Below are 27,411 nucleotides of genomic sequence, written 5' to 3'. Positions count from 1 at the left end.
GATCTAAACCTTGTCATCACAATGAACAAAACATGCTGGAGGGATAGGTTCCTGACCCACATACTCCCCAGACTCTGGAATAGACTGCCCATACATGTCAAGCAGAGCACCTCTTCGGCAGTTCAAAAGGGAACCTTGATGATATGGGAGATAGGAAATTCACCCCAGGGATCACGTCAGTCCCCCTGCTAGACAGGGGTCCAGGGAAGTAAATACTGTGGGAAGAAACAGCCAGGGAATTGTTATGGCTAGACTTGTATAGGCCCTAGGGCCGATAGCCTAGTACCAACCTATGAACATCTAGTGATAATGTTTGCCTGCTGACAGAGACAGGAAACGAGTGGATGTTCCTGTACAGCAAACAGCTGCAGAGGACTGCATAAAAGTCAAGGCCATTATGGGGCTATTATAATGATTACAAACTTGTATTCCTTGCCTTCCAGAGGGGTACAGGTAACAACCTTCTGCCTCATCTTCTGCAGCATCACTCTTCCTTCAATTCCATTTGGTAGCCATATTGTATTTCTATCCAAATCTTGCTCCATTTGTTACCCAGAATAATCTGGCTGAGCCAGACCCTGTTTCAGTGGAAGCATCTGAGAACAACTCCAATATGCATTTAACAGTTTTGAAATAGTCATACACTTAGCAGCAACACATATTAGACAAAATGTTAAACAATGTACAATTTTAAAAAAATCACGACAAAAATCACATTACTGGGATTATCATGGTGGGGTTCTTAAATACTGAGCACTTACTGAGCACAGAGGCAAGTTGCAAGTATTCTATATTTTAGTACACAAAATGTGTGCATATGGTAAGCATTTCAGTTAAAATGTTGTCGATATTATAAAAATCACTGTCTCCATCTGAATGTACATGAACAAAACATGAATTGTTAAAAGTTCCGTTAATGAATTAATGAGTACAAAAGTTATGCTTTAAAGGAAGAGTACAGAAGAGGAGGAGATGGAAAGATACGTCAGTGAAGCTTAATTTAATTTACACTCTTCGTTCCAAGTAAATACTGGATTTATTGTTATATGAATATGTTACGTTGAGTCTGAGCTCATACGTCTGGAGGTACCACTTTCCAAAATTTTGCACCATATGCTTTGTAAAGCAAACCCCTGTGATTATTATACATTCAAGTGTGGCCATCCAATTTTAGGTTGAGACCTTAGGTGTTTAGATGGGTTATGTTTCTGAATTAGATTTGCAATTGGTGGGAGTGAGCATTTACAAGGCTTGTAAAGTACTGTGTGCTGTTTATAGTCAAAGAAGAGTTACACGTGTGCTAAAATTCTCATAGGTTGATTTTTGTAGTGCTGGATTTTATTCCTTTCATTTCTGGCAAACTGACTGCTCAAGTTTATGGAGTTATGAATTTCAGACATTGGTTAGAATGCAGGCTGCATGTAACAGGCTTGGGAATATTTTTATTTAACATTTGTTGACCGGGATAGGCCGACTGGATGCATGTCCATTTTCAGCAGAGGCCCGAGGAGAAAAGCTCCATGGAATAACAAATTATCATAACATGTCACATATTACAAACAAATATATTATTTACAGAGATTAGATGGGCAGACAATACAAATTACATATAGAATATTTTCAGTGATTAGAAGAGCTAACATTATAACAAATCATCAGGTAGTGTTATTCAGCGAGAGAATCGGATAAAATTACATAGTAGGCTACCTAGCTGATTTACACATTCCAGAGACAAGTTAACCAGGCTTGATACACCCCCCCCCCGTGTATATAGATACAAATATATCAACTCAGAAATCGCACTTCTTTGAGGAAGAAGGTCATTAGGCATGTTGATCACTATGGCCACGCCCATTCCTGTGTGAAATGGCTAGGGTTACTGTTGTAAAACATTGCCGGAAAGATCATGTCTGCATACAAGTGCAGATACTTTTATTGCACTAACGCATTATTTAATCATTCATGCAAAGGAAGTTTCCCAAATCTGCCAATACAGAAAAACCCACCACAGACTAGAAGAATAGATCAGCTCCAACAACTGGAACCACTAGTTAGCACTGCTATACCACTTTATTGAACGAAAAATGTGGATCTAGGTTTTGTCTCTATAACAAAAACTTCTTCAGAACAATTGCTTTCATATACCACACTCCTTTATATACACACCCTCTCCCAATTAACTCAGTTGGTTAATTAATTGAATAAATAAGCTGCATAAACACAATTATTCAATGCATATCAAACCTTTGTTGAATTAAAAAAATGTTGTTGACTTTGTGAGCACGAGCAACAATGAGGATTTTAGTAACATTACTGAGCTCATAGATGTGATACAAGAAGCAATTTTTTTCAAATGTTCAGTAACCTGTTATAATTACTAATGTGTATGGGGATTACAAAGTCTATAATTATTCTAGTAAAGAATTTGGAGTGGAACATGCTGAATTATTGTCTAAGGGATTTACGTTTATACCGGGTAGGAGAGGTAAGCTAACCAAAATGTTAGTGGATTTAAAAATGCTAACGCGTAAAATGAATATTAAACTGTGGTTTGCTGAAAGTGTTAGTCAGAATGTTAACAATTTGAAATAAACGAGTAAATTTAACCCCCCTGCTAACTGTATGATAGCTTTGTTTGAGAGAGCATGTGAGTTAGACATAAGGGAACATATGAAGAAAAATGTTTCAAGGACAACAAATGCATTAGTAATTTAACTAAGTATGAGGAAAAGCTATTAGGGAATGTTACTAAAGATAAAGGAATTTGTTTAATGAAGCCGGGACAAAGGCAACGGCGTGGTGGTTATGGATAAGAACGACTATATAGACCACATGCTTAATATGTTGGCAGAGGATACATAGGAGGAAAGTACCCTAAATGAAATTTGTGGCATATTCAAAAATTGATTTGTTGATTGACGATTTATTATTTCAAGGGCAAATAAATGAAACAGATTATAAATTATTTGAAAAATGACCATCCCATGATAAGTAATATATTTGGTATACCCAAATTACATAAGGGTTTAAACAATATTAAGTTTAGACCAATAGTGGATGACAAAAGTAGTAAGACATGCTTTATTAGTAAATATCTAGACCACCACTTACAAGGGGGGTTGATCAAATTTGAATACATAACTAAAGATTCTTGGCACTTTATACAAAAGTTAAATGGAGTTAGTATTAAGGAAAATACTATTCTTGCTACAGACGTATGCAATTTATTTTCAGTTATTCCAAATGAGGTATGATTGGAATGGTTGAAAAATCAATTAGTAAAAACTGGCATGTTTGACCAGGATCATATTAATGTATTGGCAACACTTATGGATACAGTGTTAAAACATAACTTCATGCGTTTTGAAGGTCATTTTACAAGCAAGTCACAGGGGTAGCAATGGGGGCTGTGTGTGCCCCCATATATGCTAACTATGTAATGTCTTATTGGGAGCAGGAATATGTTTTTTCTAGTGAACATAATAGGTATATTCAACAATATACACGCTTTTTGGATGATATTTTTACAGTTCAGGAAGGTAGCCTTGACAGCTTAAAAGCATTTTTGCAGTATATTAACAACACTGTGGGGTTTCTTAAATTTACCCATGAATTTAGTAGTGTGGAATTGTCTTATTTGGACGTCAACCTGAAGGTTGAAAAAGAAAACAGTTGTTTGTCATCTGGGATTTATAGGAAGGCTACTTTTTCCAATTCCTATCTTAATTACCAAAGCTGGCACCCTAGCAATCAGAAAAAAGCAATTGTTAAAGGTCAAATGGTTAGGGCTGCTAGAATGGTAAATGAACATCAGGAATTCATCAAAGAGCTGGAGTTTATAATGAATATGTTCATTAGAAGAGGGTATCCAGTAGCATTATGCGAGTCCATCAAAGATGAAGTTGTTTATAAAAGAAGTAATGGTATTTATGAAGCCATTCTAAAAATAAACTCAAAAGGAATTACGGGAGGTAATCTGCAACTAAACAGCAAAAGAATTGATAGGAAAGAATTAGCAATTATACTTTATAACTACATATAATTATGATACGGAATACATTGTTAACATTATTCAGAAGAATTGGGATTGTTAAAGTTGGGTAGTAATGTGTGTATGAAAATGGGGATGGTTCCTAAAAATGTATTTAGAAAAGACAAATCATTCAAGAATTTGTTGGAGATGGGAGCCTAGTGTAATAGTATCAATACAAGTCGACAAAAGGGTAATTTTAAATGTGGAAGATGTAGCTTAAGTATATTTTAATTACTGGTGGTAAAATTGCTGTAACAGAAGTGCCTATCAACATTAGAGGACATTTTAATTGTTACAGTAAAAAATGTGGTATATTTAGCAAAATGTGGTCAATGTTCAGCATTTTATATTTGAAAAACATGTAGAAGTTTAAGGGAAAGAATAAGTGAACATGTTTTAGATATTAGACACATGAGAACTACTAATGTATTGGTTAGACACATTGGGCAACATCCAGGACATAATTTCAAGTTTTGTGTTATACTGCAGATTAATAAAGATAATCAAGGTGGCATCCTCGATGTGCACCTGGATATCTGTGAAATGAAGTGGCAGATGAGGTTAGATGCCACAACTTTCCCTGGTATCAACGACAGTATAAGCATAGTTCCCATTTTAAAGTCAAAACATATTTTAGGTTAACATGATGATTAGGTTTTAATTCATGCTAAGTTGATATACACAATTAAGCACTTGTAATAATATATTCACTATGATTGTAATGGTGGGGGTATTAAGTACTGTATATACGTATGTATATTTTAGTAACGTTTTTATTGGGAATGTCCTTTAAAAAAATGTTAAATTTAACAAAGGTTTGATATGCATTGAATAATTGTGTTTATGCAGCTTATTCAATTAATTAACCAACTGAGTTAATTGGGAGAGGGTGTGTATATAAGGGAGTGTGGCATATGAAAGCAATTGTTCTGAAGTCTTTGTAATAGAGACAAAACCTAGGTCAACATTGTTCGTTCAATAAAGTGGTATATCAGTGCTAACTAGTGGTTCCAGTTGTTGGAGTTTATCTATTCTCCTAATCTGTGGTGGCTGTTTGTGAATTTTCCAGTTTGGAGTTTGTCAATACAGAAAAACATAGAAGAGCTGAACTGAGCAGTTGTTGCTCTCAGCCACCACTGTCAAACTTACTCAGTGGAAATCTACAAGACCGACTGAGGGCAAAGTACCACATATAGCACCTTAAAACTAGAACAGGCATGTAAAAAAGTAACCACTGGTATCCAAGACAAAAGAAAAAACACTGACTACATCAAAGCCACATGTTAAAAACTCCTGGAGGAACAATGACAACACAATACAACAGATCTTTTCAATCATATGTATCACACAGTCAGAGCCAAACAAAAGTCACACCATGTAATAGGGTTCCGATGCCAAGCTGAATTGGAGTCTCACAGTACAAGTAAGAAGGTTCAGTCTCGGGATGGCATTTAACAAGTTTTGAAAATAATAAAAACAATTAGAATTATCAGTCTAAAATAAAATAGCCAAAATAATGCTCACCCGCTCCACGCTGAAAAAAAAAGATTCAGCTTGTATACAACCGTAATAAAAACATTTAGAAAAAAAAAAGTTTCAGCTGTCATTGCTGTTACCATTCAAATTCACTCTCCCCGGTCTTTACTAGAATCCTATATCTAGGAGTAGAATGTCAAGTCAATTCAGGCTTTTGCTGGATCAAGCACCAACAATTTCTGTTTCTGACCTTCTAAGAAGCTAGTGCAAGCCAAGTTTCACCTCCAATGCAGGTGCAGTGCATCATAAACTGGGAAATGGGGGGTCCCTAAAAAGAGTCCCTGCCACTGTCCCTAGTGGACATAACTGACCACAGTGATCCTACCCTTGGCATATGGTAACAGTGTTGGAGGCTGCATCACAAAAGTTAAGGCACCCCTAGTCACTCTCGCACACACAAGCACAAAGTAAAAAAAAACACACACACACACACACACACACGGCCCCTATTTTCAGAATATCCAAGATGTCTTTCTCTGCACTGAAAATTCACAGATGACTGCAGTCAGACAGAGTTTCACATTTCATACCCTTCAGTAAATGCATGCTACGGCAAAAGCAGATTATGGGGTTGAGAGGTATATGTAATGTTTCCTGTCCCTCTCCTCTTACATCACAACATGTTCCAGACACATGCCCAAGATCCTCCATACACAAGGTATTAACACCTGCTACAGTAACTTCTCAGTTAGTGCAGCTAGCTAATGAAGGAGTTTCTTCTTTCAAGGTCGATTAGTTAAAAATCCCCTTCCCCCCATATTTTTCATTTTATTGATTTAATTCCTTTTATATATCTAGCATGTCAAGACCTTGGTGTCTAATTGTGGGGCAGAGGACCAATATCCTCTGTGGAAGGGTACGGGGTTTCCTGTTTACTTAGTGCCTTTTGAGGCAAACTACTTTTCCCTGTTGTATAAGGGTTCCCTTGACCCAGACGCAAGGTCTGTTCATGTACAGCAAAGACAAAAGAACTATATTTATCTATGGGGGTCTAGTACTAGTAACCCCCCCATCCCTGTATTGAAAAAAAAGGGCCATTAAAACATGACCAGTAATAGTTATCCCTGTTGAATAGCTCCCCCCAATCCCCATACTGTTATTTATCCCTGGTGGCTAATCCCCCCAACCCAATGCTGCATACCCTGCAAGTTAGTCTAGGGATGTGTGTTGAGTCACCACACACAAATCATGAAATTCCACAGCACTTACCTTCACCATAATGGATGAGCATGGCCACAACATGGAAGGAGTGGATTTACTAATCTATATGGCCGAACAATTATAGATGGCTTTTGGGAGATACATAGTGTTCACATTTGCGGATTCAGATTAAAATCAAAGATGGCATAGTGGTATTGAGTTTAGTACTGTTACCTCATAGCTCTTGGTTTTCACATCCAATTCTCATATGGGGTGCCTTTTGCGCAGAATCTACAAGCCAATCCTGTGCTTATATGGGTTCACTTGGGCTATTTTGGTTTCCTCTCTTGGTTTCCTCTCATATTAAAAGCATCACCACACCTAACTCAAATCTGTTACCCATGTCTACAGCATGCTAAAGAATGTATGCAAATATGGCATTCGGTTTCATAGTTGTATTACATTCTTTTCGTAAATGTTCTACATTTGAAATATGTAATCCACACCAATGTATATTTGGTCTATGGCCTGGGTCATATCTGAAAAAGGCCTGTACAGCAGTCCGCACACCTAGTAAATAAATTAAAACTAAATAAATTGGCACAGAACACTAACAACTGACCATAGTGGAAAGTCAACATAGTAACCACCGCTGAAGGTTTAAATTACTATTTCTGACTTATAGAGCACTAGCTCAGAAAGTCCTTTTTAAAGAACAATAAGTGAACAATGGAAAGGAAACATCTTCTGCTTTGTGACTATCAAAATTCAGCAATGACATGGATATATTGGAAGATTTGGGAAATACCATAAAGGATGAATAGAAACATGAAAACTCCTAAATGGTTATACTGGAAGTTGTGAACTGTGACATAACAGAGTGTACACCTGTGGCACAAAGCACTACCAGCAGAGGTAATGCTAATTACCAAACTAGTGTAATAAAATACTAAAGGGTGGTAAGACCGTACAAGAAGTAGAGATTACATCTCACAAATCAACAGCAGCAAAAGCATGCATATCCCATGTACTAAATAATAATTGTAAAACCAGACAGCATCATTAACGACCGTCTAATACCATCCAACATACCTCTCAACTGTACAGATTTCACAGAATGTCCAGATTTTTGCCTCAAATTTTTAGTCCGTTTTTCAGACAAATTAGCGGTAAATCATTGTAGACTGAAGTTAGAAAATAACGACAGACATTTGAGTTTCAAACCTCATACCATTCAGAAAATTCATTCTAATGTAAAACCGGTTATTCTAGCAACTTTCTAAGTTTGTAAAGGCAAGTGTGTCCCTATTTTTGGGCCTTCGTCACACTTTTATTAATGGCTTTGTCCAGATTTCTTGCCCTAAGCGGTGGAGAGGTATGCTACCCAAATGCCACCATGACCATTAAACTTGCGATGGAGGGAAAATTATGGAGCTATATCTGCAGTCTAAAAAATACATCCTCTATAATAAGAAAACATGGGATTATTAAACAGACTTTGGGAGTGAATGGGCCATGATTAATTCTACCAAGTACAACAGCTCATTATTTAAAAGACTTTAATATTTGCAATCCTTTTTATTTTTACATTCTCCTAATAAAGAGATGAGCAACAAGGCTAAATGAGGCCCAAACAAGCAACACACAAAGTGACATGAACATTTTTCTTTTGTCCAAAGTAAATTTATGCATTAGTGAGCCCAGAAAGACAGCTAAATGAGCAAAGGAAGTTAACACAAAAATATAGATAGTGTGGACAAAAAATGATGCCTCTTGCAGAGGATGTAATCCTTGTCTATTAGTCATATTTCTGGACAAGTCATAAGCTGTACAAAGAAATTAAATTGTACAAAATATCAACCTGTACACCTCCAAAACACAAAATCAATATCATTCAAAATTTCACAAAGTTAAATCCATTCCAAAAACATATTCAGAAAAAACAGTAATAAAAACAAGCAGAAACAGATAAATGGCTGTAAATGTTAACACAATACCAAGCAAACATACAATACCAAGCAAACATATTTTGATAATTCAAGTGGGTGAAAAAAAACAGTGGGACAAACAGAAAATGTTCAATTGGAACCTGCTGAAATGACCAGTTACATCTGGCACACTCTATGGTGAATTCAAAGCTAACAGTCGCATTCCATCCACAGAAGTAAAAGTGTACAACTACATTTACCATACCAAGCACCTCTAATATGGCACAGCAGGAGTTACTGTCACTAGGGCATCTCTTTAATCTGCCTTATCACCAGACTAAATATGTGCTACAGTTAAGAACAAACTATTGTAATTCAGTTTGGCCCAAATTCCTAACAAGTGACATGCTCCTGTCAGAATACCATACGTAATGAAAAGCCTCAGCCTTCTTTCAAAGCAATACAAGGCAAGGCTGTTTTGAAAGTATCTGGAGCATACAAAACACGTGCTGCCAATACTAGAACAAATCATCTTTGTTAAAATTAATACATACAACACCAACATAAATACATATAACACCAACATAAACAAAGATGTATTGCATTTATGTATCTGCTATCCAGGCAGCTTTTTTATAACAGATTTCCCACAAAGCCTAAAAAATGTAGCTCTCTAACCAGTTTCAAAAACAAAACAAACAAAATGACAGTCAAGCTTTGCGAAGGCCAACGGGTCGTAGATTTACAATACAACCCGTGAATTTGTAACATGTTAACTCTTCCACCAGCGAAAACAAGGGCACACATGGGGCCCGATTCAGTTCCAACAATGTAACGGATGCAAAGACGCATGACTAACAGTAAAAGCCGAAATAAATAAGAGACATCCACAGGGTGAACATTTACTACAACTCAAGAAAACAATGCGATCGTTAATAACATCCGAAGGGGTACAGGCACGTTAACTTAATCCGACCAAAAATAAACTTATAGAAGTTTCAGTCATACAACTTTTTAAACATACACATTCTGTAACCCAATACAAAAATGAATAATAATAATCGATGGATATCACAGCCCTCCATGAATCGGGGAAGAGTGACAGAATCAGGGGTACTTAAGATTAGCACTACGAGTTTTAAAACACAGAATAAGAAAACCCATTTTCTTAAGTAAAATAAGTTTATAACTCTGTTATTATTAAAATGACATTCGCCACCTTTCCTCCAAATATCACAAACTTTAAGAGAAATTAAAAGATAGAGAACTAAAGCAGGAGTTAAAATCAGGAACAGTTGAGAGGTTATGTTGTAAGGGGACACATTTGAATATCTTCTTGCTTTGGTGAGCTGGTTCGTTATTTCTCATCTTCCGTTATTGAGTAATAAGAACAAGTTATCCAGAATAAGAGTGTGTCCATAGAATACTTATTTTAAGAAAGTGTTTTCTCTTATGAAAAGTTAAAAATCAAGGATAGTACATATTAAATTTGCAGTCTATTAACTGGAGCTTTGCCAGAACCCCTACCCCAATGAACAGTGCAATTATATGAATTTAAGATAAACAAGAGATAACAGTCTTGATCCAAACATACACCAATTGTCCAAATGGAAAACTCTATTGCTGCCAAAGCCTGCAGAACTACCAAGTCGCCACAAATAGCACTTTTAGCCTTGTTCCCTGCCTCACCTTGCTGCTGGCACATATGACAGATCTCAGAGCCCCAAAAAAGATGGGTAACAGGGCCATGAACACCAGGCTACCATATGCCAATGCTGTGCCTTGAGGTGTGGCAACAAATTTGGCCGTCACATTCCCTTCTGTCACGGTCTCATTTAACGTAGCATTCAGGTCCGGCACCAACGACTGTCCTTGTTGTACATCAGCCATTCTGACGAGAAATCCTTCTTCAGCTGCCTACTGGGTATCCAGCCTTTGAATGTTTCAAAACTGCCGGAAGGAAGCTACTTCAGATTTCAATGTATTAAATCCCCGTCACCTTACAGTATTTTGGTAAGGCCACGTTACCTAAAAACTCTGACACCGGCTTGTGACGACACTTCCGGGAAATGAGGTGATAGGTGGTCAAACGTAAACTCATAAAAAACTGTCTTCGTAGTAACAGCCTCTTATTTCCTAGTAACTGTTAGCATAGCAACCAATCGCATCTTCTGTCCTCTCATTTATTTTTTTTTGTCTTACATTTTTACTTTTTTCTCTTACAATTGTGCATTATAAATTTTTTAAATGTTACTGTGGAGTTTTTCTCCCCGGTCCTCTGCTGAAAATGGAAATATATCCAGTTGTACTAGCCCGGTTAACAAATGTAAAATAAAAAAAAAAAGTTGCCGATAATCCTAAATGCAAATCCCGTCAGATTATTATTTTGCGGGTCCAGCCAATGGCCACAGTTAAGTAGATATTCAGTGAACGGTGTATCTTACTTGTGACTCAGTTTGTTAGCACAAACTGCTAATAAGGTAGTTCCCTATTATCCATCATTTTTGATTCCTTTCCTCCTATTGTGTGACTGGGCACGTCACTTAATCAGACACTGCTCCCAGGTCACTCTTGAAGAAGGGGCACTTCTATCAAGTGGGTTTACCTGATTAGCAAATAAATAAAATATGAGTATGCGATTAACCCAGCAGTAAACCAAGAAGGATACATTTTGAGTTGCTTTTGTAGTCCAGGGTTTGAGTCTGTCAGTCTCCATTTGCTTTTTACTTAACTCTGACCGAGTCCCTTAATCACGCAGTTCTTTGTTAAAATTCTTAAATATAACACCAGCATAAACAAAGATACAATAAAAACTGCTTGTACCAGGCCACACAGAAAAAACAAATAAACAGGCAAAAAAAAAAAAAAAAAAAAAAAGAACCTGCGTTGAGTGGTTTCATTCTTTATTCGTAGCAAGAACTTTCTCAGAAAAAACATTGTAAAGTATGCATTACATTTATGTATTTGCTGTCCAGACAGTTGTTTTTGGGAACAGTTTTCCCACAAAGACTAAACATCGCAACTCGCTAACCAATTAACCAGTGTCCTAAAATGGTGTCTTGGACCACTTGCTTACTAACAATCTATAAACCTATGGGCGATATTGTACTTAAATGCCTCACCTTACGTTTCACGCAAAAGTGGTCGTGTTGCGAATGATTGACGACCAGGTCTACATATGTAATGAGCCATGATTGACATGGCATTCAAACAATGCAAACGAATGGACTTTTTTTTGCTAAAAATAAAAGCACACTCTTGAAGAATGTTAGTTGCTTGTTACATTTTGAAGTGTTTCAGATACAAAAATAATAGCTTTTTTTGCTAAAATAAAAGCCCACTCTTTTTAGAATTTTAGTTGGTTGGTAAGCGATTCAAATACAAAAATAATAGCTTTAGTTGACTAGTAAAGGGAACTTAGAAAAAAAGGACACTTGCCATTTTCATATCCCCCTCCCCGATAAAGACACACCTGCCCAAATGCCCAGCCTAAAGGAAAACCTGTGGTAACCCTAGGTCAGGACAAGAATAAAAGTGAGTTTATATACTTTATTTTGAACAAAAAAAGTATCTCCCAATTAAATCATTAGCTAAAAAGTGACCATGTAGTTTACCGTTTAATTTAAAAGAAAATATACTTTGCAGACAGCCAGATGCAGGAACAAAACAAAGTTTCTGAAATATGTCTTTTATTTAATAAATATGCATTTCTTCGTTTATATTAAAATAAGAAACAAACAATTGTTCTCGAAGACAACACAAGACACGTACTAAAAGCCAGGCAGTGTATTACGATTCTTCGAGGGAATACATATTCGTTAGTGCTTGATTACGAAACAGCACGGGGGCGGGTTTTGGGCAGGGCTTGCCACTGCGCATCTGGTGAGGCCCTCAAGTATAATATCGCCAACCTATGATAAAAACCTGCAGAATGTTAATATCCTATATCCAAGCATTTTCCCTTGTTAGCAATAGGAACATTTTTGAATAACAAAAAAAAAAAAACTCTTCCCCACTTGTGAAGGATGAACTGTTTGTATTAGCTCATCACTACCCATATTCAAGCACAACTAGATATATGGATGAGAAATAGAAAATTTACCCCAGAATTACCCCCCCCCCCTCATCTGTATTAGTAATGGACAGAGGCAGCTCCTAAATGCTTTATCCCATGCATGGGCCCCTCAAATTATCTATGGTAGGCTCCAATTTATTCTCATTATGGGTAATATATAATTATCAACCATGGAACGGGTAAGACCAATCTATAACCAAATTGCATAGATTATTTTGAGCACAAAAAAGGAAAATGGCTAAGCTTAAAGTGGCCTGCAAGGGCAACTAGCCTAGTACTTTCAGCATTATTTTACAGTTTATATAGTCACATTGAAATGAGACATGAACATTTTATCCAAACATTTATTCACTTAAGACCTGTAAACAGCAGACAAAGAATGAGGATTTTATGATACTTCTTTGATTTACTTCTATAAGGACTGGATTTGATGATGGTATTGGTAGAAGGACAGGGCCAGTTTGTTGATGGGTATGATTTCATTGAGACATTAAAATATAAATGGGATAAGACTGGAATAAGAAGGGGGCATAGTATTGGGATCATTACAATTGCATGGCCATTTTATTAACAGGTACATTTTCAATGAAATTTCAAACTGTAGATGAGATAAGATATTTCTAATGTTTTTTAAGAGCAAGAACCAATGTTTAGCAATGTATAGAGAATACAGGCAGCCACCATTAATATCTCTAGATTTTTGAGTGAGCATTAAGTGTTGATTCAGTGAAAGCAGTTCTCAGGGTGGGTGTTTGATAACTGGGTTGTAGCAGAAAAAATGTCTGTGCTATTAAGGATGTTGTGTGGCAGTCTTAATATGAATTTAAGGTAACAGGCAGAGATGTGTTTTGTTAAGGAAGTTACTCGCAAGCTTTGCAATTTTATTCTTAAAAAAATAAAAGACTGTAAGTTAGCGAAAATTGATGAGGCATATACACACTAGGGCGTAGACAGGTTTGAGCTACGCTCACATGCATGCTCTAAAAAGCTTTTACTTCATAAAGATGTCCTAGTTTAGTTGAGTTGGCTGCATATTTGATTATATTTCTTGGATGAGAGACTGCATGTATTTTATTTACAAATATATTAGAGAGTAAAGATCCTAATATTGAACATCATGGCATACCTAATGTTGTTTACTGCAGAACTGACAGCTCATCAGCTCCATGGATGCACTGTTTGGTGGCTGAGGCAAATTGTAAGCCAACTGACTGAGGCCCAGCACCCTGAACTTAAGTAACAGTACGGGATGTAAAACTATATCAAATGCTTTGGATAGTTATAAAAATAGGAATACAGCCATTTCATCTTGACTTCTGCTTTCACAAATATAGTTTAAGATTAAAGTTAGCAATGCTGTTTCACTGCTATGGCCTGGGTTAAATCCATGCTGTCTTGTGGAAAGTACATTTGTTCTCTCTTAGGTAATTGATTAATTTCTTCTTTAATAATATTTTCCTCTCCAAATACTGACCAAATCACAGTATGGTTAGAAAAAACACTACTATACTTCCATTATATGCCTTTCTAGTCTAAGATGCATAAATCTTTTCCTGTCCTACATGCATCTGAATGTTTCCTCAAAATATATCCCATATACTTTCATTTCACTGCCTACCTGCCTTTTTCTTCCCTTTATATCACAGTTGAAGTCCTCTATAATTACCATGTCATATATATCCCTACTTATTTTTTAATTCTTCAGAACAAATTAGTCTTCTTTTTAACTGGAGTATAATCATATACAGTTACTAACCATAACATCCTAGCCCTAACTTTACAATCTATAATTATCAGTCTTCCTGGTTTCATTATTAATGCTTCAGAATGTATATTTCTGAAATATTCCTCATCATCTGCTATTTCTTAGGTCATATATTTGCCCGTGCATCATACTACATCTGTAACCAACTGCATTCTAAGTTGATCCTTTTTTCTCAGATAAAAATACCACTTAAACATATAAAGTCATAAGGAATGTTTTTACACCACTGGTGTACTACAAACCTAATTTCTTCACTGTATGCCATTAACATGCAAAGCAGAACTAAAAACTCACCACTTTCATTTTCTGCATCTGATTGTCTTTTTAATTGTTTATTTCATTTTATGTGCCTCATCCTGACACCTATAAGTGAAATTTTACTGTTTCACTAATCTTGATTTTCATTTTGGAATATAGCATGATTTTTATTTTATAGTCCCAATTTATGGTTTTCACATTGTTTTACCTATTCTCCTTCATGTCATAGATAATATAATTCAAGGATATCCCAAGGCCAGTCAGTCTTATGACCATCCATGCATTACCAGTAACATCTCTCATGCTACACCTTCTTTATTCAGGTTAGCCATAACAGTCAGTCTGGGAGTAAATTTATGGCTACCCATCTAGTTTTCTAGGTTATGTTTAAAGGAAGATAGTGAATTACACTGCTTGCCATGCAGGAGGAATTTTACTTCAGAGGCTTGGGAGAAGCTGGATTATAAACCTGTTATTGCATTGTGTTTTATTTGGCTGTTGGAGAAGATTTAGTATTGGTGGAGGTGCAGGACTTCCAGGGCAACTGGGCAACTGGGTCAAGACATTGAATAAAGTGTTAGAGCTTCTAGCTTCTCTCGTTAGCTCAGGGACGTTAGGCTTATAATCCTTTCAGTTAGGAACCTTTGATTCATAGGTTCATAGATTAGTACTAGGCTAACTGCCCTTGTGGGCCATTTTCAGCCTAGCCAATTACCCCATGTGAGAATCAAACCCTGCACCTTATGTTTGTAAGGTAAATCTTTTTAATTGTTTAGTATGTTTAGTGAGATACATCCCAATGGGGACAATGTACTCAATAATTGGTCAATCAATGTAGAGTATAAGGGTGCAATTACCTCATTAGACCTTGATGTTATTCCTTTAACAACTAATTGTGCTAAATAAAATTATTTCCTGATAAGCAGCGCCTCATGATTATCAAAAGAAAGAGAGTTATTATACCAAGTTTCTAGGTCCAAGACTACATTTCCAGTTTGTTGTCTATGCAGCACTTGGGGGGAGGGTTCTGTATCAAAAGTGATGATTCTACACTTTTTAGCATTTAGTGTGAGCCCATTTTTGTACACTAGCAGTTCACTTGGAAGAGTTTATTGTTTTTTTTAAACACCTTTATTAAATCAGCTAGAGTGTCTTCTGTATGGAGACATGCGTGAATGGGCGTACCTTCGTTGAAGGTTGTGCGTCAGGGCTAGCAACTCGGCACATAAAAATCTACTGCCAATCATTAGAGGACCGGAGTTCCGCTGTGGCGACCCCTAACCGGGAAAAGCCGAAAGACACAACAACAACAACAACATTAAATTATCATTTAAGACAAAGGCAAACATACATTGACAGAAAATAAACTATATTAACATGTTTTTCCATTTACTTACATTATGCACCTTTGTAATTATCATCAGGCCAACATTACAGAAATTGCTGAATTCCTGCCTTCCTTTAAACCTCACTCCTCTTGAACATTATTTTGCATGTGTTGTTCTCACAATTTCCATTTATTTCACTATAATTTGCTCCTTCCCTTTTCTAAAAATCCTCCTTCCAGTTCTTTCATCTTTTTTATACTATTCAGTATTTCAAACATAGTTGGTTTAGATTCTGATTTCCATTTTCTAGTAATTGCTTTTTTGGCAGCCACCATAGCTAAACCTAGTAATGACTTCCCGTGTCTAGGGAATTCAGACCCTGTGCCTCAGTTTAAAAATCATATCCTTAGTTACAACCATTTGCTCACAATATTTCTGTCAAGAGTACTCTGTACACATTTTTTTAAATCTGCCAGCTGAGAAAGAGAGACAGAGAGAGAGATAGAGATGGAGAGACATTGAGAGACAGAGATAGAGAGAAAGAGGCAGAGAGAGAGAGACAAAGAGAAACAGAGATGTAGAGAGAAACAGACAGAAAGACAGAGAGAGAGAGACAGAGAGAAAGAGACAGAGACAGAGAGAAACAGAGAGCAAGAGAGAGAGAGAAAGAGAGTGAGAGATAGAAAGAGACAGAGAGGGGGAGACAGAAAGAGAGAGAAAGAGACAAAGACAGAGAGAGAGAGAGAGAGAGAGTGAAAGAGATAGAGAAAAACTGAGAGACAGGGAGGGAGAGACAGAGAGAGATAGAGACAGAGACAGAGAGGAAAGGAGAGTGAGTGAGAGAGAGAGAGAGAGAGACAGAAAGAGATAGAGGGAGAGTGAGAAAGAGACATAGAGGGAGAGACAGCAAGAGAGAGAGGGACAGAGAGACAGAGAAGCAGAGAGAAACAGAGAGACAGAGAGAGAGACAGAGAGACAGAGGGAGAGAGAGAGAGAGAGAGTGACAGAGAGAGGAGAGAGATACAGAGACTGAAAGAGAGAGAGAGAGAGAGAGAGAGAGACAGAGAGGGAGGGACAGTGAGAGAAAGAGACAGCGACAGAGAGAAACAGAGAGCAAGAGAGAGAGAAAGAGAGTGAGAGACAGAAAGAGACAGAGAGGGGGAGACAGAAAGAGAGAGAAAGAGACAAAGACAGAGAGAGAGAGAGAGAGAGAGAGAGAGACAGAGTGAAAGAGATAGAGAAAAACTGAGAGACAGGGAGGGAGAGACAGAGAGAGATAGAGACAGAGACAGAGAGGAAAGGAGAGTGAGTGAGAGAGAGAGAGAGAGACATAAAGAGACAGAGTGAGAGTGAGAAAGAGACAGAGAGGGAGAGACAGCAAGAGAGAGAGGGACAGAGAGACAGAGAAGCAGAGAGAAACAGAGAGACAGAGAGAGGGAGAGACAACTAGAGAGAGAAAGAGAGAGTGACAGAGAGAGAGAGAGAGAGAGAGAGAGAGAGATACAGAGAGTGACAGAAAGATACAGAGAGAGAGAGAGAGAGAGAGAGAGAGACAGAGGGAGCCTAAGAGAGAGAGAGAGAGATAGAGAGGGAGGGACAGCAAGAGAGAGGCAGAGAAAGAGAGAGGGAGAGAGAGTGCTCTCTTTATATTTAAAGCAAGTCTCTGTATCTACACAGAGACTGATGTTTTCAAATGCAGAAGTGCCTGAAGATCAGACAGTTTATTGTTTAGACTTGTGGGCTTGAGGATAGTCATCTTAATGTGATCCAATGCCAGGACTCATATTTTAGTTGTGCAAGAAGTTCCATCAACTGGACTCTGACTAAAAAGGCACTAGAGTAGCACCAAAGACTTTAGCCAGTATGAATACGCCTTGGAAATGAGAGGTGCAGGCTATCCTCAGTGAAGCAAACTGAACTATTGAGAATACTGTCTCATACTGATGCATACAGACACCAGTCATTTAACCAATCACTGAAGTCAATTATCTTCTATTTGTATCTCGGCATCTTTTGGGGTGAAAGAAGAATTCCGTTCAGAAGAAGTGTCTTACCTGCATTTATAACATGCATGGAAAGTTCTGTCCTGTCTTTCTGCATGCACCTCAGGGTTTTATACCTCATTAAATGTATTCATGCGTGTACCACTACCATGCCATAGTCATATTTGTTAAGAGTTAGGGTCCTTAGGGCCCTTGTAATGTCAGAGATCCTGGTACCTGGAAAACAACTCACTATAACCCTCTCCATGTTCAGTCTTATGAGTGACCAGTCAGTGAGCTTGTCAGTAGAGTTACCTATGACTAAAATATTTCTGTTGCTGCTGTGATGCAAGGTGATAAGATCTGTAGTGTTTATGCTCAGGTTTACTCTTTATGGTAGGTATGCATAAGGTGGATGAGTGTCTTGATTTTTGCTGAGATGTAATCTTATTTCTAGGAGGCTTTGGGAGTGATTATTTACAGCTGCAGCATAAGCCGTTCAGGTGTGATTAGTGAAGGATTGTAGTGCAGGTATATGAAGATCACATGGCATATTTTTAAATGAGTGGAAAGCCTTCAGATTAATTTGGCACTTACACCTCTTACATATGGAATTACTAGGGTTGAACATAAATTAATTTTGTGCACTGCCTTAAGAGACCTGGTGCTAAAACAGTGGAAACAGAAGTGAAACCATCAATGTTATCTTCCATCGTGACTCTTGCTTAATTGTTTTAATAATTAAGGTAAGTATAGCAGAAGAAAGAGAGAGTATCTCAAGCTTTAGCAGTCAAAGTGCAGTAACTTCCTATTTAGATCTTCTAGTGCTCACTTGTATTAGAATATTTCCAGAACCTTCCGTTGATTCATTCCCTTCCTGCTTATCTTTATCTGTTAGAATGTCTTCCTTAGACATCTCTTGTGAGACCTGTACCTGTTCTGGAAATTCCCTTAACCAATTTTCTCCTGCATTTCATCTTTATCTCCATAATACACCTACTAATGACCTAGTTTCCTACATGTATTACATATTTTATATTTTTTAATACCTTTTTGTGCACACTGATTATGTGTTCTATCAAACTCACTGATCAAATCTGTGTATCTAAACCAAAATAACATATTTCTGATTTTGCATTGTACTTTACAGAGCCTCTTAGTCCATTTATCTTTGCAACACTCAGTTTCAAAGTCACCTACATTTCTCAGGCCTCAGTGCATAATCTTTGGCCATTATGGACCTTAGAGACAGAATGAACTGTCTTATACATCAGCAAAATAACACACAGTATTCTTTTCTGAAAGAACAGCAGATCTACATTGTACAGTGACTCATTTTATATATTCACATTTCCTGAAAAAAAAAATATTTGCTCCGAGGAAAATCATGTTTTTTCCAAAACAGTCATAATTTTTTGCAACAAGATTTCAAATATTAAGTCACATTATTATTCACTGCTAAACTGAATAAAGAAGTGAACATCTGAAGAGGCAAAACCTAATGTCTCTGTTAGGCTATTATGCTTCTCATACCTGTTCTGCTTATGGCAGTCATTTCTTTGTCAAAACTCGTGTAGCTGACTACCTTTTTCCCACTAATCACTTTTGCAAATTCTGCTGTGCTACTGCATTGACTGCTGCATAGCTTTTCCTGGTTTGTTCAGAATTTCTAACTTCCTTGCTCTGCTGCCATGTTCCCATCTGACTCACCGGCCTCCTCCTGAAGGAACAGTTCCTTTTCTATATTTGTTTCCTCCTGTGGGAACAGTGCTCTGTTTTCTCCAACCACAGAACAGTGCTCTGTTTCCTCCAACCACAAGAGCACTACTTCATCACTAGGCTTTCACTTTCTCCCAACAGCCCTTTCAAGGCATTACATTCCAAGCCACCGTCTGAGAATAAAGGAACCACAATTTGGTTTTACTTACTTCACTTCCATCCATCTTATCATATGCAGATCTCACATCATCGCTGTCCATAACATTCACTGCACCCTCCAATATATTCAAACTTTCTCCCTCCATCTTTTTGAAGAAAGAACTCTCCAACCCCACCTCCAGTGAAAAGTGTAGGGGACTTTCATTGGTGTCCTGACCAAATTTCTGCTGGCTAGTATGAGTATGACCTCAGATCTGCCATGAAAAGAGGCATGGGACCAACCCAGCCAACAAAGGACATAATAATAATAATCCGTGTTAGTATTTAGAAAACAATTTTGCACCTTTATTTGTAATTCTTCAGAATATAATTTACTTTTAAGCATTTTTTCTGAAAATAAATGTGGATTGAACTCATGTCCCAAACAATGCTATGTCCAACAATTTTACTTTGTGATGGGAGAAACCAATGCCTTTACCATAAGAAGAGGACACCGGTCTCCACCTCCTTTAACTTTTTCATCCATCTTGTATCCAAGCTCACCTCATTTCATCGCTATCAGTCTCTGGTCCCAGACTCTTCCATACACATATACCCTCACGTCCTTCTGCAATGCCAACAACTTCCCCAAACCTCTTAAAAGTTTACTTCTTTTTATATTTCTCCATAGCTCTGCCACCAACATCTTATATCAGGCCTCACATAATTACTTTGCACTTTTTTTTTTTCATTCATTTATTTACTGTCATTTTCATCACCACCTACTGCCATCTGCATTTGTACTTTTTCCTTTTTTTCCATTTCAACTTTAAATAAACAAATTTTTCACTTAATACCTGAAAGTATATGAATTTCTCCATGCATCTCTAGCTTACTGACAAACTTCCCTAACTGCCTTACACGCACACCATATGTGCAGTCCATCAGCTTCCTGTGAACCATATCGCTGGTATTTAGTCTAGTTGTCTATTCCACTGCTTTAACCCTCATTGGCATTATGTACGACCTATGCAATAGTCTTCCATATACATCCCCTACTGGACCCATATTAGCTAATCTGCTTGTCATTCCACACTCCTTTCACTGGCCTCGTCTTTTCAAACTCAGTCTTTTGTTATTCGCTGAGCTTGTAATAGAAAATACAGGGAACATAAATATCTGATCTTTACAGAAAATGATGAATCAGTTCGAGAACTGGTGGATAGAGTGACAGAGTGAGAGCGAGAGAGGCAGAGATATGTGGATGGTGAAGGGTGGGATAGAACTGGTGGATAGAGAGACAGAGCGAGAGCGAGAGAGGCAGAGATATGTGGATGGTGAAGGGTGGGATAGAACTGGTGGATAGAGAGACAGAGCGAGAGAGGCAGAGATATGTGGATGGTGAAGGGTGGGATAGAACTGGTGGACAGAGAGACAGAGCAAGAGCGAGAGAGGCAGAGATATGTGGATGGTGAAGGGTGGGATAAAACTGGTGGACAGAGAGACAGAGCGAGAGTGAGAGAGGCAGAGATATGTGGATGGTGAAGGGTGGGATAGAACTGGTGGACAGAGAGACAGAGCGAGAGTGAGAGAGGCAGAGATATGTGGATGGTAAAGGGTGGGATAGAACTGGTGGACAGAGAGACAGAGTGAGAGTGAGAGAGGGAGAGATATGTGGATGGTGAAGGGTGGGATAGAACTGATGGACAGAGAGACAGAGCGAGAGCGAGAGAGGCAGAGATATGTGGATGGTGAAGGGTGGGATAGAACTGGTGGACAGAGAGACAGACCGAGAGCGAGAGAGGCAGAGATATGTGGATGGTGAAGGGTGGGATAGAACTGCTGGACAGAGAGACAGAGCAAGAGCAAGAGAGGCAGAGATATGTGGATGGTGAAGGGTGGGATAGAACTGGTGGACAGAGAGACAGAGCGAGAGAGGCAGAGATATGTGGATGGTGAAGGGTGGGATAGAACTGGTGGACAGAGAGAGACAGAGTGAGAGAGGCAGAGATATGTGGATGGAGAAGGGTGGGATAGAACTGGTGGACAGAGAGACAGAGCGAGAGCGAGAGAGGCAGAGATATGTGGATGGTGAAGGGTGGGATAGAACTGGTGGACAGAGAGACAGAGTGAGAGTGAGATCGAGAGAGGCAGAGATATGTGGATGGTGAAGGGTGGGATAAAACTGGTGGACAGAGAGACAGAGTGAGAGCGAAAGAGGCAGAGATATGTGGATGGTGAAGGGTGGGATAGAACTGGTGGACAGAGAGACAGAGCGAGAGCGAGAGAGGCAGAGATATGTGGATGGTGAAGGGTGGGATAGAACTGGTGGACAGAGAGACAGAGTGAGAGCGAGAGAGGCAGAGATATGTGGATGGTGAAGGGTGGGATAGAACTGGTGGACAGAGCGAGAGCGAGAGAGGCATAGATATGTGGATGGTAAAGGGTGGGATAGAACTGGTGGACAGAGAGACAGAGCGAGAGCGAGAGAGGCAGAGATCTGTGGATGGTGAAGGGTGGGATAGAACTGGTGGACAGAGAGACACAGCGAGAGTGAGAGAGGCAGAGATATGTGGATGGTGAAGGGTGGGATAGAACTGGTGGACAGAGAGACAGAGCGAGAGCGAGAGAGGCAGAGATATGTGGATGGTGAAGGGTGGGATAGAACTGGTGGACAGAGAGACAGAGAGAGAGCGAGAGAGGCAGAGATATGTGGATGGTGAAGGGTGGGATAGAACTGGTGGACAGAGAGACGGAGTGAGAGCGAGAGAGGCAGTGATATGTGGATGGTGAAGGGTGGGATAGAACTGGTGGGCAGAGCGAGAGCGAGAGAGGCATAGATATGTGGATGGTAAAGGGTGGGATAGAACTGGTGGACAGAGAGACAGAGCGAGAGCGAGAGAGGCAGAGATATGTGGATGGTGAAGGGTGGGATAGAACTGGTGGACAGAGAGACAGAGCGAGAGTGAGAGAGGCAGAGATATGTGGATGGTGAAGGGTGGGATAGAACTGGTGGACAGAGAGACAGAGCGAGAGCGAGAGAGGCAGAGATATGTGGATGGTGAAGGGTGGGATAAAACTGTTGGACAGAGAGAGACAGAGAGAGAGCGAGAGAGGCAGAGATATGTGGATGGTGAAGGGTGAGATAGAACTGGTGGACAGAGAGACAGAGCGAGAGCGAGAGAGGCAGAGATATGTGGATGGTGATGGGTGGGATAGAACTGGTGGACAGAGAGACAGAGTGAGAGCAAGAGAGGCAGAGATATGTGGATGGTGAAGGGTGGGATAGAACTGGTGGACAGAGAGACAGAGCGAGAGTGACAGAGGCAGAGATATGTGGATGGTGAAGGGTGGGATAGAACTGGTGGACAGAGAGACAGAGCGAGAGCGACAGAAGCAGAGATATGTGGATGGTGAAGGGTGGGATAGAACTGGTGGACAGAGAGACAGAGCGAGAGTGACAGAGGCAGAGATATGTGGATGATGAAGGGTGGGATAGAACTGGTGGACAGAGAGACAGAGCGAGAGCGAGCGAGGCAGAGATATGTGGATGGTGAAGGGTGGGATTGAATCGCAAGAAAGAGAAACCAGAATACGAATGATGTGGGTTGGGCTCAAAAAAATCTACTAAAATCACAGAAATCACAAAAGAATATTACTGTTTTGCTGATCTTGTTAAAGATGTGTCCCTGGAGATGACAGTGTTTCTTGTTTGGAATTTGTGTCTGAATTCCTGTTATGAAGTCAAAAAAAGTTCATTATTAAATTATTTTATTACATTTGCCATCTATTTACTACACCTCACATTCCTCCTGAAAGCGAGGCATGTTTACTATTGTTTTGTAATGTGAATCAAATATTCATACCCAGGGATTCAATAACGCTCATGTAGGATTTGTGTGAAGCCTACACGAAGTTTGCATGTTAGCACTATGAGCAGTAGCTCTAATCGCATATTAATGATGCTCATATCGCTTACATGTTTACAAGCACGGTTTCATGGCCAGCAATGGTGTTGCAGGCCAAGAAACTGTGCAGAGCAGCATGAGCACAGCAAGAAGATGCATTCAGGTTTGCTTACAAGCAAACGTGCTTGGCAAGATTGCGCGGACAGCCACAATGACTACAAGGGGTAAAAATATTACAGTACCAGCAGTACTAACACAGTAAAGAAAGGTTTACTCAGTGCAATGTATACTAAAAAAATATTTGAAGAATAAAATAACGGAGGAAGGGGTTAAATGGGAAGGGCAAATATAAGGAAACATACACTGGGCAGGGAAAGTGTGCTGATGAAAATGGCCACACATGAATGATAGGAATGAATAAAGAGAAAAGGGGCATGTTAATTATGTCAGTGTCCCCAAAACAGGATATGTCAGTGTATGTACATTTCCAGCACAAGTCAGTAGCATAACATTAAACACATATGTAGATAGCACATTATGTACTGATGTTTACACCTTCTGAGCATATATATTATAACATAAACACACATGATAGTATATATATATATATATATATATATATGTGTGTGTGTGTGTGTGTGTGTGTGTGTGTGTGTGTGTGTGTGTGTGTGTGTGTGTGTGTGTGAGAGACAGTCACACAACTTTACATATCAATGGAGGAGAATGGTTCTAATATAAACATTACTGACATGCTCACTGGAGAGGACATTTAGCAAGGATGTTATATAAATTAGGTGTATGTAGATTCTTTGAAGAACTGCAAAATGACTTGCTTGTTTATGACTGAAATGTTACCATAAGTCTCAACCAATCAAGGACACATAGCAACAGATTCCTGGACAAATGTAGATAGAAACAGGTGCAGTCATGGGCACTTTTCCAATATTATGGCCATTAATCTGCAGCATTGACAGAATATGTGAGTGTAACTTCTTATACATGGTCTCCAAGAACAGACGTCTACAACTGTAATGATTGTCAGTATTCTGTAAGTGGAATTCACTACCCTTTCCCCAGAAATGACTAACTTTTTTAATGGTTTAAAAGGGACATTTTTAAAACTGGATTTAAAATCAGGGCCAATCATAGCCAGTTGATAGTCCAAAATCCAAAAGTTCTGTGCTATGACTAAAGTCCCACCAAACAGCAAACAGCAAAATCCAAAAAGAGAAAAGAATGGCAGGACACTGCTGGATTAACTCCTTCTTTTATTAAAACAACCAAAACAGCCAAGGACAAGCGCTTTCGGGTGTGGTACCCTTCATCAGATAAAAAGGAACAAACATTACCATTATTTTAAATTAAAAGCCAACCAATCAGCAATCAATAAACTATCAATAGCCAGTTGATAGGTTTGCATGACACATAAGCCACAGTCACCACCTGCAAGAATTAAACCCATGACAACAATGTCATCACTGAGCTGTGTATTTACTGGGTGCAGCACAGAAAAACATATCGTTGAAGCAACTAGTAGAACAACTCAAAGGGAAGTCTGTAATGTCAAATTCTAATGGTTGGTCATTCCAAAGAATAGTTTGAAATGGCCTAAGATATGTAGGAGTTCACCGTGCCAGATGTGATGCACGTGACTAAAGCATCCCTGGCTGACATATGTTACTGGCCACACAGATAACAACGCATATAAACACCACACCAATAAGAGTGGATTCCCTACATATGGCTGGGTATTGCATGCATCTGACACATGTAATACCAATGGATATTATCTGAAGCATCCGCAATTGATGTGTGACTTAAGAAGTGATCCATGATAATGAATGGTACAGCAGTATGTGAGAATGATGGCAATGCATCAGCTCTGACAATGTGCCCAGAAAGTACAGCAGTGCAAAGTTAAGTGTGAATGATCGAGGAAGCTGTCATTGGAATATTGTACACATACCAAACAATAAATGGAGCACATTCTATAAGTATATGTCAAACGTCAACACATGTGCCACCTGATCACTGCCCACCAACATTGCTATTGGAAATGTTATACTTGCATGAAATCCTAACATGCATGCATATGTGTTCATGCAAACTATCAAGTGGCAATACTGATGTGATGTACTGGTACATCCATGACACAGTACAGTCACACTATAGCTGTACCAGGGCTACAACTACACCTCATAGGTTTATAGGTTTATAGGTGAGTACTAGGCTAATGGCCCAAGAGCCCATACAAGTCTAGCCAGATTTAACCTGAGTATAACAATTTTCAGTTGGTAAGTGAACAAAGCTGACATAGATATGAGCCTATGCTATGGTATGTAATACTGACTCTCTCTATCCATGAGGGACATGGGCATCAACCCAAGAGTAAATGTATGATTACACATCCACTGATTTAGGTAGCACTTGAAGAGGGTCAGGGAATGTCTCTTCTTTACATGAACAGGAAGCTTGTTCTAGAGGGGGGTAGTCTCTGGTCTATGTTGATGGCCCGACATTGTGCAGAGTGATGACTGTTGCTGTCCACCATTCTGCTGGAACATAGCCTGTCTGGAGTCTGCAGTTAAACAGGGATCCAAGTGGGTCTGCTGGGTCCTGTTTTAAGGCAATCTGGGATGCTGTCAGGGCACATTGATGCCATGTTTCTAGCCTTAGAGGGGTCAGAGATGACCTGCTCTCTTGAGATAATAAGTTGAGGAATGATGGCAGTTGTACTTTGGGCGATGATTGTTGGGGACAGGGGGTGAAAGTTTGGTCCAAACCAAACTGGTGTTCTGGTATTGCTCCGAATTTTGCAGATGTCTGGCAATGTACATGCAAAAGGTTGCATTGTACTCAATTACTGCTGGCATGAGGGTTGAGTACAATGCAATTATAATGTCTTTTGATGTGGATGCCATGCCCTTACTTATAAGTTGTGCCGCATGGAAAGACTTTCTCACCACTGTGGACAAAGTGTGACTGAAGTTCAGATTAGTATCAACCTGCGTAACCAAATCACGTATCACTGGGTCTACTCTTAGGGAGTGCTGTCTATATTGTAATTAGGTGGAGTATTTGCTTTTCAAAAGGGAATAATTATGAATTTTTTTATTCATGTATTTTCTCTGTATGGCTCTGGCAATAATCATTTGTGTGCATTAATTCTTTCTGCAGTATATCAGTACTGTTTGTGGATTCCATGATTGACCCAATTTGTAGTCAGCTGCAAACTTGGTCAAACAAAGACTGCCTACATTGGAATTGACTTCTGACAAATCAATACTGAACAGGAAAAGGCCCACTACAGAAACCTGTGGTACATTCCTGGTAACTGGCCTCTTGCTAGAAGTGAATTCACCCACTTTGACAGTATGTGTCCTACTGGTGATCCATTTGGTTACTCACCTGGTGATGCAGGGGTTTATGCCCAATTAAGAGAGTTTATCTATAATATCTGAGTGGGTAATTGTGTCAACTGCCTTGGCCAAGTCAGGTTAGGTGGGCTGCACAGTCTTTCCCTCATCCATGGCCCTGGTGACCTTCTCAAAGAAGTCAACCATATTTAACAGGTATGACATACCCTTAATGAATCCAAACT

The 27,411-nt window shown here is 39.0% G+C and overlaps 1 protein-coding gene across 1 annotated transcript in view; it reads right to left on the bottom strand.

Annotated features, from left to right (window-relative positions):
• The window catches only part of HM13 (histocompatibility minor 13), a 669,462-nt gene extending 658,758 nt beyond the window's left edge, over window positions 1-10,704 (bottom strand). Inside the window, exon 1 of the mRNA XM_044090321.1 lies at window positions 10,327-10,704. Coding sequence (XP_043946256.1) covers window positions 10,327-10,527 — 201 coding nt within the window. The 5' untranslated portion in view covers window positions 10,528-10,704. The remainder of the gene's footprint in view (window positions 1-10,326) is intronic.
• Window positions 10,705-27,411: the final 16,707 nt, after the last annotated feature.

The sequence above is a fragment of the Protopterus annectens genome, chromosome 12.part0 (genome assembly GCF_019279795.1).
Source record: "Protopterus annectens isolate FY-2018-M chromosome 12.part0, PAN1.0, whole genome shotgun sequence".
Taxonomy (NCBI): Eukaryota; Metazoa; Chordata; order Ceratodontiformes; family Protopteridae; genus Protopterus; species Protopterus annectens.
This window is presented reverse-complemented; position numbering and strand designations above follow the sequence as displayed.